General features: G+C 36.3%; 1 protein-coding gene across 9 annotated transcripts in view; it reads right to left on the reverse strand.

Moving 5' to 3' along the window:
- The window catches only part of Nup98 (nucleoporin 98 and 96 precursor), a 110,487-nt gene that overhangs the window by 51,061 nt on the left and 41,502 nt on the right, over nucleotides 1-17,924 (reverse strand). For 6 of the 9 annotated variants that reach the window (XR_010049855.1, XM_063256594.1, XM_063256593.1 and 3 more), the window contains 3 exons: nucleotides 14,964-15,056; nucleotides 7,276-7,416; nucleotides 481-614 (listed from right to left, as the gene is read on the reverse strand). Coding sequence is in view for 8 of the 9 variants with exons in the window: in XM_063256594.1 (XP_063112664.1) it covers nucleotides 481-614; nucleotides 7,276-7,416; nucleotides 14,964-15,056 (368 nt within the window). In the remaining variant the exon portion in view is untranslated. The remainder of the gene's footprint in view (nucleotides 1-480; nucleotides 615-7,275; nucleotides 7,417-14,963; nucleotides 15,057-17,924) is intronic. The other 3 variants (XM_063256596.1, XM_063256595.1, XM_063256599.1) reach the window with 1 other exon arrangement.

Here is a 17,924-nt window from a genome sequence, read left to right on the forward strand (position 1 = left end):
CCTTGACTACATGGGACGTGCAGCTCACACTACGCATGCCCATAGTTTGTACACTCCAAGGGCCTCGACTTTGGAGGCCCAGGCTGAGTTTGCAGAGGGATTCTTCTTGGAGACTTTTGAGATACCAGCTTCATTCTGGTCCAGAAGCCATCCAGAGTATTGAGACCTATGATGAAGAGGCTAGGGGAATCTCATAGACAAAGTTTGTGCTGGAATCTGTCACTTCAGATCTACAATGTTTAAATCTGGGGCTCTACACGGCAGCTTATTTACTAACCTGTCATCTCTGCTTAATGATGAATGTTAAAACATAAAAGCACAATGCTCTAACACTACATATACTTTACTTGGAAATGTCTACAACTGTGGTACACACTGATGGATAAACGATCTCTTTTTCTCAGTCTCTTCTAAGAAAGGTTAAAAAACAAAAAGAAAAAAAAGAAAACCAAAGACAAAAAAAAAAAAAAAAAAAAATACCTCTTCTTTCTTCTTAGGGTCTGACATGGGGTTCCGAAAGAGAGGAGAGTCTCCAAAAGGCGAATATGTCAGACTATTGAGATGCTGTTGGAGAACAGCCTGCTGGGCAGCAGAAGCATTTGGATCAGTCAAAGCTTTTCAAAAGAAGAAAAGGAAAAAACGGTGTCATTAAAGATTCAACACATTTACAGAAGAGAACTTAACACTCTTTTGGGAGACGAGGTCTTCACAATGTTCAGACTTGAAGGCACTCCTGGGGAAGGTATGGAACAAACTGAAAACACAATGATGAATTGGATAAACTAATCAATCAAAGAAATGAACAGAAGCCATTTCACAATAGACACTACACACACACAAAAATCAATTACAAGCGGTTCACAATCACTCATTATCCAGAACTTGCAAATTGAAACAAACAAATTGTTCTATACATACCTCACTATTACTGACAATAGTATAAAATGTTATACTCTAACCTCTTATTAAGGACTAATTTAATCACTGTAAAAGAAACAATAAGGGTCAGGCATATGGCTCAGCAGCACAGCACATACCTGGCAAGCACAAGGTCATAAGTTCAATTCCCAGTACCAAAAAATAAAAAAACAAAGAAACAATAATAGTACATACAACTAGTACTACTTTTACTATTTCTGTCTTGCAATTTGAAACATGGACGTTTAACCCAGGAACTTGAACTGAGAACAAAATAAATATTTCCATGTGTTCACTGCACATTATCTGTAATAGTCAAGGTTTAGATACTTGTGTGTGTCCTACATTAAGTTATTGGTAGGGATTTAGTTCAGCGGTGTAAGCGCTCACACAGCAAGCGCAAGGCCGTGGAGTTTGATCCCCAGTACCAAAAAACAAAAACAACAACAACAACAACAAAATTTATCAAAGTATTTATTTATTTCAACTCATTTTAGAGATTAAAAACTAATTTTCTTCTTACAAACTTTTAGAAATAGGCTAACGTCAAACATATGGTATATAATATACGTTGAAGGAGTATGACAAACAACACTTTGAAAATTGTCTCAACAGGGTGAGGGGGAGACAACAAAAGCATACTAACAACAAAAAAAACCCAGAATAGATGCTTGCCTTGAGGCTGGGGATTTAGCTCAGCAGCATAAGCACCTGCCTTGCAAGCAGGCAGTCGTGAGTTCGATCCCCGGTACCGATAAAAATGAAACACACACACACACACACACACACACACACACACACACACACACACAAAAAAAAAAAAACCAATAGAAAACTGTAACTAAGTTAATGAAAAAAAGGCGCATTCCCCCTTAGCTTTCTCAAGATTGGATATATTCATTAAACATTAAAACAATGTACACAACACACACACACACACACACACAGTTTTAAAAACGCATGTCTAAAGACTGAGTCCAGGGCCCTTACACTTGAGCTATATGCCCAGCCATTCTTATTTTTTTTATTTTGAAACAGTGTCTTGCTAAGCCTCCCTGACTCTGCTTAACTGGCAATCCTCCTGCCTCAGTCTCTTAAGTGTGGGTACAGGAATGTGCCATGATGTCTGACTCTATGCGATTACAGGGCTGGGCATGAAGCTCAGTGGTAAAGCACTTATAGTATGTGCAAGCCCCTAGATTCAATTCCCAGCCCCACTATCTAAAAATAAAGTTTTTAAGATCTATGTTGTTATTTAAACAGTAGTACAAAGCCCAACTTAGTTTCCCTAGTATTATAATCCTAGCACTAGGGAGACTGAGGCCAAGGATAACCATGAGTTCAAAGCAAGCCTAGATAAGGCATATAGTAAGTTTGACGCTAGCCCGAACTACAAAAAAAAATCTTGTCTCAAAAAAAGAAAAACAGACAGTGTTCAGGATTTTGTAATCCAGAAATGTCAATTTAACAAACAACATACAGTAAAACCTTTATTCAAGACATTCTTATCCCAATTTAAGATAACAAGTATGTAAAAAGTACAGGACTGTGACAGGAATGGCTGTGCACACCTGCAATGGCAGCACTTTGGAAGGCTGAGGCAAAAGACTGCTAGTTTGAGCCCAGCCTAGGTAACTTAATGAGATCTTGAACTTGGTTAAGATCCTGCCTCAAAGTAAAAAAAGGCTGGACATGTAGCTTGGAGCAAATGTCCTGTGTTCAATCTCTACTATCAAAAAACAAAACAATGCATAAGAGTAATAAAGTATTAGAGAGAGGGCCTGGGATTGAGCTCAGTGGCTCAAGAGCTTGCCTGTTAAGTGTGAGGTCATGAGTTCAATCCCCATACCGAAAAACAAAACAAAACAACAAACAAAAAGTACTAGAGATTAGAAATAACACGGCACAGTATTATTCTGGGGACACTACAAAGTGAGTAAGAAAAAACTTTACAGAACTCTGATCTTTACTAGTGATCTTATTCCATGACAGTTGTTTATCCATTAAAAAAAAACAACTGACCCATCAAAAACTGATCATTTAACAAGCACCAGCCATCCTACCTGAGGTTGCTCAAAGGAATAATCTTCCTTTAACAAACCCACACACAATAAGGTAAGCTAATACCAGTAGTATATTCAGTTCTGGTAGTAATTTTCTTTTGTTTGGAGGAGGTATTGTTGCTGTCTTTGGTGTTTTGAAACAAGGTTTTGCAATGTAGTTCAGAGGAGCCTCAAACTCATGGCAATCTCTTGATTCAACCTTCCAAATGCTGGGATTACAGCTATGTGCCACTATACCCAGTGTAACAATTTTAAAAGGTGCCAAACAACTAACTCATGAACATATGATTAAAGGTATCAGGTACAGTACAGAAATCAATCATCTGATAAAGACAAAGAGTACACACACACACACACACACACACACACACACACACTAGTTTGGCTTAGCTTTAGGAGGTAAAAGCAGAATTACTGGGTGGGAATTTTATGGCAGGTTAGATTTCCAAACAATCTGAACAATGGACTGAATCACTTTGTAAAGGAAACCATAACTGAGATTTTTTTTTTTTTTTTTTTGGTCTTTTTCCTTTTTACCGGTACCGGGGATCGAACTCACGACTGCCTGCTTCCAAGGCAGGCACTTATGCCGCTGAGCTAAATCCCCAGCCCCCATAACTGAGATTTTTAAAAACAAGGAAAGACTGGTTGACAGTAACAGTGGATTCACACATGCTCTAAAGGACTTTCCAATTAATATAAAAGATCTACATTCTAAAAGTCAATACAAGCTGACTATGGTGGGCACACGCCTATAATCTCAGCACTGAGGTGACTGAAGCAGGAGGATCACCATGAGTTCAAGGCCAGTGGGCTACATACTGCATTCAAAAAAGCCATCCTGAATTACATAGTGAGACCTTGTCTCAAAAAATATAAAAAAGAAAATAAAAATAAATACAATTACTTTTAAATGGGTAGTAATATTCACATATAAAATTTAAAGTTAGTTCTTCAAGAAAATATTACTGAAATCCAGCTGACAAGTTATTCAAATATAAGTGGCTGATTACAACAGCTATGCTACTCTTATTGAAACCACCAAAAGTAAGAAATAAAATGTTGTCTTTAATGATAAAGCGGGTTTTAAAGTATACAGAGATTGATTAGGATTCTAATCTACCTTCTCTCTCTACAGAGAATTCATTAAAATGTACGGTTTTATCTGCGTAAACTCAAATGACAAAGAATGAGAAAGGTAACAAATGAAAAGAGAAAGTATTTCAAATTTCTAGGGGAAAGCACTGGACAAAGGAGTGACAAAGGATAGAGACAACAATTGCTCAGAATATACTTGTTATGGTTTATATCTAGATGCCCCAACCCTTCAAGCGTAATGCAGTCATGGGGGTGGGCCTCTAGTTTGTGACTGATTCCAAGTCCAATGCTGGGATTAGGGGTGTGAGTGCTACATCTGCCCTGGAGTGGGTAGCGTGCATTCAATATAAGGGAGGAAAAGAGACCTACTCTCTTTTCTCTTTTGCTCTTGCTATCTGCTGCCTCCATGAATTATTGCTCCTCTGTCATGCCACCCTGCCCTGGAACCAGCTGATTATGGACTGAAACCGCCATAAACTGAGCTAAATAAACTTTTCCTTCCTTCATTTCGGGTGTTGGGTATTCCATCTCAGCAATAAGAAAAAAGTAACCAAGACAGCACTCAAGGTTATATATAATCAGAGCATGTCATCGCTGAAGAATCTCGTAAGATTACGGATTTAGACTACTATATTTTCTCACTATAGTGGCACAGTTTCATAATCCCAGCTACTTGGGAAACTCAGGATCATAAGTTAGAGCCCAGCCTTAAAGGTGTATATGTGTGTAGAGGACTGTGTAGCTCAGTGCTCAGGCTCTAGGTTCAAAGGTGAGTAATATAAAACAAACAACAAGAAACAGAATTGGTGAAGTGAGACTAGCAAGAGGAAGGAAGAATTAATCAAAGTCTATCCATAAAACTAACCACTGCTGCTAGGCATGGTGATACATGCCTGTAATCCCAGCACTTGGAGGCTGAGGCAGGATTGTTTTGAGTTTCAGGCCACTCTGAGCTACAACGTGAGTTCAAGGCCAGCCTAGAATGCATAGCAAGACCCTGTCTCAAGACAAAAACAAAAAACAGAAAAAACCCAACCATGCCATTCATCTATATCAATGTGTATTCCTTTTATGAAACTAAGTAAATGCAGAGAAAGGAGAAGCAAATACTGAGGGTAACTGCATCATCCTAGAGCCAACAATTTAGCCATCTAACATTAAAGGACTTTTAGATAAAACCTAATTTCTAGACTATTTGATTAAACTGAAATATGTTGGTATATAATCTCTACCCACAAACTCAACATTGACAGGAAGTTTGTTGTTGTTGTTGTTTTTAATTTCATTTTTAACTGAAAGAAACATTTAATAGAAAGAAACATCAAACATCAGGGTCAATGCAAAAATAATCCCAAAGGTTTAAGGAACAGAAAAATTTTAAAAACTTTCAATTACTAACAAATTCATTTTCACGAAGTATTGTATCTAAGAACAAAACACTTAAACAAACAGAACTTTCATAAAACAAAAAGGAATTCTTATAAATTAAAAATCTGAGAATATTTACAAAATACCCCCCAAAAAACCTTTCTAGAAAGTAGTAACAGCTGATACAAGCATTAAGATTAAATATACACACGCACACACATGTGCACACAAGCAAAGCAGCAAAATATCAGTATAAAAAGATAATCCTAAATCTTTTCAAAGGTATGAGAAACAGGTCACACAAGAATTGGAAAGGCACTGGATCATCAGTTATGGTCACTGTATGAAGGAATATCATCAAAAGTTCCAAGGATAAATAAATTCCACATCAGAATTCTATAACATGATACTATAAGAAATGAATGAAGGTATTTTCAGACCTGTTAAATATTCAAAGTTTACCAATCATATATATATCACTTACAGTCCAGAAAATTCAGGAAATAGAGAGGAAACTCTGGACACAACAGTTCTGAGTAGATATAAAGGGAATAAATACCCTGGGGGCAATGATGAAGGCTTAGAAAATAACCAGAGTTTCTACTGCTGCAGGAGAACAAAGGGATAAGAAAAATGAGTACTGGGGGTAAATGAAGAATTCTGATTATCATTTGTAGCAATCTGAAATAGTTAAGATGAAGTGAGTTAATACAGGGGAGAAAACTGTCATGTGTATGATAAAGGTGCACTATACTGGGCAGTGATATTTTTCTAAGTATTAAGCAAATACTGGCTTCATCTGAACTTCATTACTCAAAGAACAGAAGATAATGGTTATAGAACAGAATTTATTAACTTTATCAATGTAAAAATATAAAGATGCAAGTGGGTGCAGTGAGGCACACCTTTAAGCTCAGGAGTTTGGGAGGCTGAGGAAAGAGGATCACAAGTTTGAGTCCTACCTGGCAACTTCGCAAAAACTGAAAATAAGTTGGGGATGTAGGTCAATATGAAGGTCCTGAGTTCAATGCCCAGTATTGCCACAAACAAACAAACAGAAAGAAAGTGGTAGGTTAAGTGCATTAATGTCTTCATTTCCCAAAGGAGATGCAAGACACACTATTACCAGGTTGACAGAGTAAAAGAAAAATACAGAAAGACACAGCTTAAATTTGCAAAGGTTTCTGAAAATGTGGTACATGTATCAAGATAGTACAAATGAATTTAGTAGTATACAAACTACTACTTTTTCTTTTAGCTAACTCACATTGTAGTTATCAAGTGATACTAATTCTTCATTTCCAAGAACATGATTTTCTTTAAAAAATAATTAAAAAACTGTTAAGTTTCCTAAGTTAGAAAGAAATAAAGGTGATAGAATAGTGCAAAAACTAGGAAGGAGTATTTAAATGAATGAAGTATGAAAAATGTTTCAGCAGATAAAATCGAAGAATGCAGTAAATTTAGTAAACATATTGGCAGAAGTCAAAAAGGTACAGGTGATAAGTGAGCTCATCTAGCATAACAAGTTAGATTTACAGACTTAATTTAAAAAAACATAGTAGTATAAGTACATCATTTAGCCGCAGAGCTTAATTACATTCCAGATGAATTCAAAAAAGTAAAAGTGGCATCTCTGAGGAACTAGGCTAGGAATGGGGAAACTAGGAAGGCCAGGATCTAAGTCCTTCCATGCTACATGATTGCTTAATGACATGCAAGTATATACTGTTTTGGTAGGGATGAGATGGGGTGAGTAGAAAATCAAGTCAGCAACGATTAGGCAGAAATAAATGGAGTAAAGCCTTCTAAAGTGACTGACACTTACCTACTGGGGCCTGGGGGGTGCCAAAGCCCAAAGTGGCTGTCGTAGTATTAAATCCAGGGGCCCCAAAGGCTCCTGTACCAAGAGGCCCTCCGATCTTAGGTTGGTTGTTCCCAAACAAAGATGCCTGTCCAGCACCAAGAGCTATGGAGACAAGAGGAAAGAAAAAGCGCCACAGAAGTTCCTTTGAATGTTTGCCAGAGGTCAGTTACTTAAAAATATTTTACATTTGGAAACTTTTACAATGATTAGCCATTTCAACAAGAGTTAATATGATAAATATTTTCTGTGCTTCAGGTTCCTCAACTGTAACATGAGATTATAGTACAGAGCTTAGATGTACATCCTAAGATTAAAAATGAATAAATATGTATAAAGCATTTAATGTCTGTATACTAAATACACTCAATTGATATTACTGAAGTACAAAGTTATCATCCTTCTAAAGATGACAAAACTGAGGGTTTACTAATTAACTCAGTATCACAAATGATGTACACAGTATAAGTGCAGTTCAAACCTTGGTACATCTGACAAGATAACCATCACGAAAACTGGTTTAACCAAACTGACTTGTTTAACCGCTGAATGTCTCGAGACAAGGTACTGAACAGATTCAAGTTTGAACCACACTGGCTGGAACAGGACTCATTTCAGAATTGTATAATTTAAAAAAAAAAAAGAAACTTGAAATTTTGGGGCTGTATATATACAGCTCAGTGGTAGCACACTTGACTGATGTGAGCAAGGCCCTTGATTTGATCCCCAGAAAAAACGAGAAGATAAGCCAGAAAGATAAATACTTGGAGCCCAAAAATATAGTATGGGAATATAGGCATTGCTTTGAGATCTCAAGTGAAGAGATAACAGGAACTGTACACAAAGAGAATCTACACAGTATAAATCAGTAAGGTCAACTACAGAAAGCATAAAATGTTGCCTGCACAATTTCACCAAAAATAAGACCATGTAGCAATGTGCAGTTTGGGTATAAGTTATAAGACTTCCTGCAAGATCTAACCCATTAGTAATTAGTACAAGCTCCAAAGAATGTTAAAATTACATTTCTCCTTGAAAAAGAAATAGTTCACAGCATAGATTTTAGGATTTGTTTTTTTTCTGGAAGTTTACCACTTTCTTCCCTACCAACTTAGATGAAACCTAAAAATATAAACATGAAAAAAGGAATATGATGTATTAGACACATGTGCAGATTCTCCAAGATAATCATTATGTACTTCAAATATATATATTACTGAAAATAAAAATTTCCTTTTTTTTTTTTTTCTTTTTATCGGTACTGGGGATCGAACTCACGACCGCCTGCTTGCAAGGCAGGTGCTTATGCCGCTGAGCTAAATCCCCAGCCCCGAAAATAAAAATTTAATTAAACAAACAAACAACATGGATAAAATTTTCTTTATGGTTGGGTATGATCGTACCAGCAAGGCAGGAGGATCTTAACGTCAACACCAACTTGGGCAACTTGGTGAGACACTGTTTCTTAATTTTAAAATAAATTCGGTTTGGATAAGTATTTTTCTCATCTTTACAGCAGTCCTGGATAAAAATGAAATGGTCTAAAACCAGAATTTCAGTAACCCCCAAAAGAACAAAAAAAGCACTGTAGGGTTCCAGTGATCTGAAAAGGGACATTTGTAAAATGACCTAAGGGCAAACTGTTTCAATTTATCAAAGGAAAAACATTTTATCCAAACCTGCCTTATTTTATGTACAAATGACACTGTGTCTAATGAAGAGACTTCACCTACAACTTTAAGAGACATTCTGAGTAGGATATTATAGGTGATACGATAATGGGTATGGTAATTTGTCAATATAGGAAAAGGTGCTGTATTCATGGTTAAGTTATGGGAGTCATAAGGAAGCTACACTGGGTGACAAAAGGATAATCAAAGTCTTAGAAATTTCAAGGACATTCAAGAAAAAAGTAAAACTGATTATGCTCCTTTTGAGATATTCTAATGTTACAGTTTTATCTTTGGTATTTACTAACTTTAAACAGAAGATTTTCGTTTATTACTTAATTTAAGAACCAATTTTAAGTGAGTTCGATCCCCAGTACCGATAAAAAAAAAAAGACAAAAAAAAAAACCAAAACCAATTTTACTTGATGTACCTGTAAATTTACAGAAAATACTAAAACTACAAAGAAAGTGGCGTACAACTTATAGTGTTCATGATAGTTACCATCAACTGTAAAATAACAAATTGATAAACCTAGAATTTTATGAATGTTCCTTAGTTTGAACACACTGGGGTAAAAACCACATGCCAGAGTCTATATAAAATTTCTTATACTAAGACTGGTCACTTAAACATTTAAAAAAACTTTTACATTTATAAAGTTATTATTTATACAGCCAACTACTCATAAAGTACCCAAAGGTCTACACTGTAGAAAATTTACATCCGTTGAGGTCCGAGTTTGAATCTAAATGACTTAAAATGAGAGGCTGCCGGGGAACACCCACTAAGCTAATGCCCCCCTCATACAACACAATGATAGTTTATCTGTTACTATAAAATGCAGTTTATAACATGTTTATATATGATAATGTGACAAAGTCACAGGTATGCTTTAGCAAATGTGGTAATCAAGGACTCCCAGCCGTCTGTGCTAACGAACTCTTACAATTCTCCTCCTCTGTGTGATCTATTGCTGTAGGGTTGGGAGTATAAAATTCCTCATTGACTTTCAGTTGAGCATCTATGTACAAGGGATGAATAAGGAATAATATGAAGCAACAAAAATGTGACTTGTTTCACTTGACATGGTGGAACACACCTATAATCTCAGCTACTTAGGAGGATGAGGCAGAAGGGCCCAAAATCAAGGTTAGCCTGGGCAATTTAGCAAGACACTGTCTCAATATAAAATTTTAAAAAAGGCTAGAGACAGTTTGTGCTACAGCACTGGCCTAGCAGGCCCAAGGCCCTGGGTTCAACCCATAGTACCACCAAAATGAAAAACAAAAAAGTGATTTGTTTTATGAGGGATATCTATTTAAGTGAGGAATAATAAATACATTAAAGTTTATTAAGTAAAAGGAAATACTATGTAAAAGGAATCAACAGGGCTGGGAATTTTGCTTAGTGGTATCGCTTGTCTGGTAAGTGCAAGGTTGTGAGTTTAATCCCTACTACCTGCCACCCCCCACCAAAAAAAATTAAAAAAAAAAACAACACTTAAAAAAAAAAGTACAGAGCAAAGTGTGGTGGTGCATGACTGTAATTCCAGCACTAGGGAGACCGAGACAAAACACTTCCACAACTGAAGGCCAACCTAAACTACACAGTAAAATAAGACCCTGCTTCCCCACCCCGAAAAAAGAAAAAAAGTACATAATATTTTGTAATGATGTACACTAGAATACATTTCTACTCATCACTTGCAAGACCAGAAGCTAAAAAGAGTAATCATAACCACATAAAAATAAAATATGTGGGCCGGGGGTTTAGCTCAGTGGCCTAAGTGCCTGCCTGGCAAGTGCCGAGTTTGTGAGTTCAATCCTCTGTACCAAAAACAAACAAACAAACAAACAAACCAACAAAAAAAAACAAAACCAAAAACAAAAAACTTGTACACGAAAATTTAAACATGAACAAAATCACATAACTAAAAATACTTACATAAGCCTAGTAGCGCGCTCCTATAATTCCAGCACCCTTTGAGATTAAGGTAAAAGGTTTTCCCAGTTTGAACCTTGCCTGGGAAGACCTTGCCCTCAAAATAAAAAATATGTAGCTCAGTGCAAAAGACCAGGGATCAACCCCCAAGATCACGAAGAGGGAGACATGTAACTCACTGCAAAGGCCCTGGGGTTCAATCCCTAGTGTGGGAGACAACTCCAATGACTCCTCTTGAATGCAAAACAGCTGTGGCCATTTTGATTATATGGAGACTTATTTGCTTACAGTGATATGTAGAGAGCTGGCTATGGTATTTTCTTCCCTCTTCAACTGGCTCTACGCATTGCAAAAAAGGCCAAGGTACTGATATGTATCTCTAAAGCCACCAGATAGTTTCCTCCCAGACTGGTCTCTGTAAAAGATATGAGCACCAAGGGATGTTAGAGGCAACAGCTCTTGCAATGACAAGTGGGTAGGAGCCTCAAGGTAAAGAGGCTATGACTCTCTAGGGCACAAAAATTTGCATATCAGAAATTGAAGCAACAGCCTCCTAAAGCATTCAGTTGCTACCTTAACTGAATTATGCAAATTGATCCTCCAGCATACCTTTATCTCTGCATTTTACAGAGATGCTTTTCTCCCCACCTGGCGAGCCAGCTCAAATCACTTTGGTAATTCCACCATCCTCACTGTCACTCATCCCTGAGCCACACACACATCGCCACCCTCAAGATAATAAATTCTGGGAGAGGCCTAGGATTAGGGCCTTTGTCTGGCACATCCTCCCAGGGATTGGATTTAGGACCCCTTGGTACCCTTAACTTGGAATATGTCTTAAGTGTCTTTACTTTCCCGTGGGGGTTGCACTGGAAGTGATAGATTTGGAATTAATTTGCTCAGATTCCAATAATGTCTCAATGGGATTACCAATACAACCTTTTGGATTTTGAGGAAAACTGGAAAAGGGATTACGACATTTGGTTGACTGTACACAATATTTGGGACTACAATACTCCGGTATCACAAAAGACTTGATAAATACAGTCTTCAACATAATCATTTCTGACTTGATAATACAAGAGCAATAGGTACTCAGCAGAAACCATATTTTGAACTTTGTGCTTTGTTCCTTTCCAGGGCAAATGGCAAGTAGTATGACACTTATGTAACACCCAATTATAGGAAGTATTAGTCAAAACAATCCTTAAAAAGGCCTTAATTTTTACTCATACAGAAACTATTATTTTCCTCCAGGGTTTGAAGCAAACATTGCTTATGTTTTGGAATCACACTATGCCGAAAAACCATACTTTTCAGTTTTTATTTCTTGCAAAATTTATGTGGTAGAAATTGGGCAAGTTAAACTTAGAAACAACTGTACCACATAATTAAAAGCAACATGAATCTTTTTTTTGTTTGTTTGTTTTTTGGTCTTTTTTGATACAGGGTCTCGCGCTATGCAGATCAGGCTGGCCTTGAGCTCACTTTGTAGCCCAGGCTGGTCTCGACTTCCAACTATCGTCCTGCCTCAACCTCCTGAGTGCTGGGATTACAGGCATGAGCCACCACGCCCTGCTAACATGAGGCATTTCTAAAAAATAAATTAAGAAACAAAAATCACATCAGTACATAACTGAAAGATTCAAATGGTTAGGATGCCCACCTTCACTAGCAATGAGAGAAGTGTATACTGAGACATGTCAACTTTCATTACCAAAAGATGCAAAAGGCCCAATAAACCTGGTACAGTGGCACAACTCTATGGTCCTAGCTACTTAGGGAGGCTGACTCCATGAAGCTAGGAGTTTGAAACCAGCCTAAGTGACATAGTGAGACAACCAACTTCCAAACAAAACAAAACAAAATACCCCATTGGGTACTTTTATACAATATAAACAACAACAAAAACTGGCACTCTTTTTTAGAGAAAAAAAATGAGCAAAATCAATATTTCTCTAGAAACAGTAATTCTAGTTAGACCTGCTTTTATAGCAACATACATATAAAATTATATCACAATGATATGCAATGAGGGCTCTGCTAATAGTACCAAACAACTCAACTGTCCAAAAATGGGAGAAAGTTAGACAAATTATGTGTATATACATATACACATACATTTTGCAGTTATTTTATGTTGTTTTTTGTTTTTTAGACAAAGTCTGGTAGCTCAGGCTAGTCTCAAATTTGCAGTGATCTGCCTGTCTCAGCCTTGCAAGTGCTGGAATTACAGGAGTGCACCAACATGCCTAGCTAACAGTTATTTTTAAAAATAGACACATTTTACACATACTGACCAGAAAAAGAAAAAAAAAAGGGGAGAAATACTATGTAAAAGAAAACGTAAGTCAGGGCCAGGGATTTAGCTGAGTGGCATAAGTGCCTACCCTGCAAGTGTGTGGTTGTGAGTTCGATGCCCGGTACAAAAAAAAGAAAGAAAATGTTAAGTCATGATATACCATGAAAGGTGGTTATTTTAAACAATTTTCACTGTAACACATGATATGAAGTACACTGAGAACCAAAATGTACTACACACAACAAAAGTTTCACAAAAGGATACTGAACTTGCTGTGAACAATATTTACTTCTAGTTCATGCTCTTAAAATTCTGGTTTCAGCCTACTCAGGAATAGTACAATAAATACATACACCTTGGCCTTTGCTTTTAAAGAAATTATTTGTACAGCACTAGGAATACAGCAGTGCAGTACTTGTCTAGCATGTACTTGTCTAGCATGTAAGAAGTCTACCACCATCAAAAAACAATAAAAAAAATTTCACTCTCATAGGGTATGGTTATCATTAAGAATTTAACCAAAATTCTCTTATAGAAATACGTATGTACAAATGTTTATGTATAAGCATACTTGAAAAATGCACAGAAAAGTCTCATAAGTTGCATGCTACATTTTCAGCAGCGGGTACTTCATAGCTGAAGCTCTTGGACTTTTCAATGTATTTCGAATTGTTAAAAATTTACCAGCAATTGTATCTTTATTTTAAAGAGGAAATGAAGGTAACATTTCACAGTAAAAAAAAAAAAAAAAAAAAAAGGAGCTTCAATTGAAGAGAAGATGACAAAGGAATGACAAATTCACAGAAGCAAAAACAGATAAACACTGGAAACAGAGATCACGGAAATAAGTGTTTTGCAGAGAAAGGCATGGTGAGGCATGCCTGTAAACCCAGCACTCAAGAGGCTGAGGCAGGTAAATCATTGCAAATTTGAGACCAGCTGAGCTACAAAGTGAGCTCAAGGGTAGCCTGAACTGCATACCAAAATCCTGTCTCAAAAAGAAGGAAAAAAAAAAAGTGGTCGGCAACTAAATGATCATATTCAGTCATATGAATTGGGAAAAATGGACAAACTGTATGGCTAAAACAATCTTGTTTACCGTACATGCTACCACTTCTCTATTTTGTGGAGATAACCCTTCCATTTCAGGATCCTCACACTGAAAAACAACTGACAGTGAGAACAGGGAAAAAAAGAGTAATAGTCAAGATCTCTAATCACATTGGGAAGGGCCAAAAGGTATGCATAGACCTTGTAAAACTCCAAAGTGTTGGCGCTGTGGATTTAGCTCAGCTGCTTAAGTGCCTGCCTGGCATGCAGAAGGTCGTGAGTTCAAACTCCAATTACCGCACCCTCCAAAAATGAAAGTGTCAATGTTTGCTAAGTAGTGATACATGCTTGCAATCCCAGACTGAACAGGCAATCCCAGACTGAACAGGCAATCCCAGACTAAACAGAACAGAAAGTGCAAGCCCAACCTAGGCAATGCAGTGAAAAGGCTGGGGCTGTACAGCTCAGTGGTGTAAGCACTACTGGTTTAAATCCCCAATACTGCAAATAACAATAGTTTTGGACCTACTACAACATTAACTGCTGCAAATGTTTTACAAATCCATTTGCAAAACTGAAAACATAAGCCTTTTATTTCCAGGCATATAATCCAATGGAACTCTTAAATTCCAGCAATCTCAAAACCAAAATGTATTACTTCCTGAAACTTGCAGTAGTAGTTCCTTACCTGTTCCAAATCCTGTGCCAAGCCCTGTTCCCAGAGCCCCAGGTGCTGGTTTACTTCCAAAAATACTATTCCCACTGGTATTTGTGCCAAAACCTAAACAGACAAAAGAATGAGAACTGTACTTTTAAGGCTCAAATTTCTATACAAGGGAATTGCATCCACAGCAGTCTGACTTAAAGCTTTGCATCCTTTCAATTATTATTAAAGAATCTTACATTACAGCGTAACAATTGTTTCTTAAAATTCTGACACCTACAAACAAGTTCTCATATTTATTTCATTGCACTTCATCCTCAAACCATCAACCCAATGTGGGATAATATCTAACACTAAAACTAAATGAAAGTGCCTGAGTTTTGGACCTTTAAAAGGTTCAAAATACTCAATGCAAATGTTTTACTTGTTTTAACTTAATAGTGTTATATTTGTTTTAACTTAATTACTTGTAGGAAGAGAAGCTAATTCCTTCAAAATTTCACTAAAAATTGTGACAGTCAACAAAAACACATTTGTGAACTTACAGGTTTTTACTAAAAAAAAAAATTAACTATAAAAATCTCTATATAGCAGGTTCTGTTTTAAACAGATGGTTCTGGTATGAGTAGCTATGTGTGGCTGATGACACAGAAGCAACCCAAAGGAACATTTGAGCTATTATTTTAAAAAAAAGATAACTTGCAAATATTTTGAGTTGAATAATTTATATTCAGAGGTGGAGTTGATCATGATTTTCAGTCTTTCACTGTAACTTGCCATTTAGAGAAAAATCTTGTAATCACCGTTTATTAAACAAAGAACCTACACTGCATTGCGATTACTTTTTGTTTCTTGCTCAGATATACTCACATCAACTAGTGCATCATTAATCCCTCATTATAACAGCCAAAAAAAAAAAAAACTGTGACACAAAATAAACCTCTTCTTAAAAAAAATAAACTGACCAAAAAATTCTGTTTATAAAACTCTTAAAATCACTCAAAACTTATCATAGATGAAAATACAAAAAATTAAACTAGAAAGATTAGAATAGGTAACAGTATCATAAACTAAGAATGATACTTTGAAATGCTATTATTTGAATTGTTGTATCAATGAAAAAGATAAAAAATTTGAAGATTACAGAAAGTTTGAAAACAAGTTTACTTCATATGATTTTAAAATTTAAGCAAATGATGTGACAATCTCAATACATTTGTTAAATCTTTTCAACTGTGCTAATTAATACCTACATCACAAAAATGGAGGGCTGTCGACAAAAATATAATCAAAATGTTTAAGGGTGGGAGGGAATGCCCAAGGCCAGGCATGGTGGCACACACTAGTAATCCCAGCACTCAGAAGAACGAGGCAGGCAGGAGTGTCATGAGTTTGAGGCCAGTCTCCGCTACATAGTTAGCTCTAAGTCAGCCCTGAATTACATGAGAATCTGACTCAAAAAAAAAGATAAAAGACTAGAAAACTGTATTAGGAGAAAGGCTTTTTTTTTTTTTTTTCCTTTTCTTCTCTTGGTCTTTTTTTGAGGCAGGGCTTCACTATATGGTTCAGGCTGGCCTTGAACTTACTTTGTAGGGCAGGGTGGGCTTAAACTCTGCAGTGATTCTCCCACCTCAGCCTCCCAAGTACTGGGACCACAGGAATGCACCACCACACCCAACTTGCTTTTTCCTTTTTGAACTAATATTCTGGGATCTTATAGCCCCAAAAGAAAATAAGAACCCCAAGAAAATAAGACACTGATTAATACCTCTGACCAGGTAGTACCAACTCACACTGTTTATACCACACATTTCCTCTAATTCTATCTAGTGTATCAACTCTTTCAAAACTTTACAAATTAAAAATTAATTCAAGGGGCTGGGGATTTATCTCAGCGGCATAAGTGCCTGCCTTGCAAGCAGGCAGTCATGAGTTTGATCCCTAGTACTGATAAAAAGGAAAAAGACAAAAAAAAAAAATCATTCAAATCCAGATAGCAAGTTAGTGGGATAAGTCACTCAAAGCTAACACCTTTCATTTTTAATTCAGTAAACATGAATATGAATATATTCACAGAACAAAAATTCACCAAACAAAACACAAGTATGCAAATACGGATTAGGATCAAATATCTTTAACAAGTACAGCCTATTTCATAATGTACAGCCTTTACAAACACACCATGTTAAATACAGTTAACCTTTAATCTTGCATATGAAGTGTTCTAAAAATAAAGTTTTTATTTTTATTTATTTATTTGTTTTTTTGGTACCAGGGCTCAAACTCACAACCTTGCACTTACCATGCAAGTGCTTGAACCAATGAACTAAATCCCTGGTCCAAAATAAAGCTTTTAACACACACATTTCCAAAGGGGTAAAAACTGGTTAAGAGGCTAAATGGTTCTTAATCAAATGGCTACAGAACATAGAGACATAGTACATGTATCACATTTTCACATGATTAGCTGGGTATGGATGGTACTATGGCCCTATCGTCCCAGCAACTCAGGAGGAAACATTGCTTGAGCTCAGGAGTGGAAAGACAGCCTGGACAACATAGCGAGATCCTGTCTTAAGAGAGAAAAAAAAAAAAAAAAAAAAAAAAAATCAGATAATTAAAAAACAGGTATATGTAGGTTTGTTGAGGAAGAGGCTGTAATTATCTTTAAAAAATAAAGTCAAAATTATAGACTGAAACCTCTACAAACCGTGAGCCAAAATAAACTTTTCCTTAAAAAAAAATTAACAAAATAAAGGTGAGAATCATGGATTCAACTCTTTGGTATCTGTTCTGTCCAGGTTTTATAAGAATAGAGAATATGGGTATTTTATACTTGCTAACAAGTTCACTGCTTCAAAGTTGTTGTTTCAAATAAAGTAGAATGAGAAAGAATTTATGGAACTATCTAATCATTACCACCAGTTAGTAAATAATGTAAATAAAAAGAGCTATAGAAATTAAATCAAATATGTAAACTTAGGC

The sequence above is a fragment of the Cavia porcellus genome, unplaced genomic scaffold (assembly GCF_034190915.1).
Source record: "Cavia porcellus strain 051 isolate PalLab524CR breed Dunkin Hartley unplaced genomic scaffold, mCavPor4.1 scaffold_9, whole genome shotgun sequence".
Taxonomy (NCBI): Eukaryota; Metazoa; Chordata; class Mammalia; order Rodentia; family Caviidae; genus Cavia; species Cavia porcellus.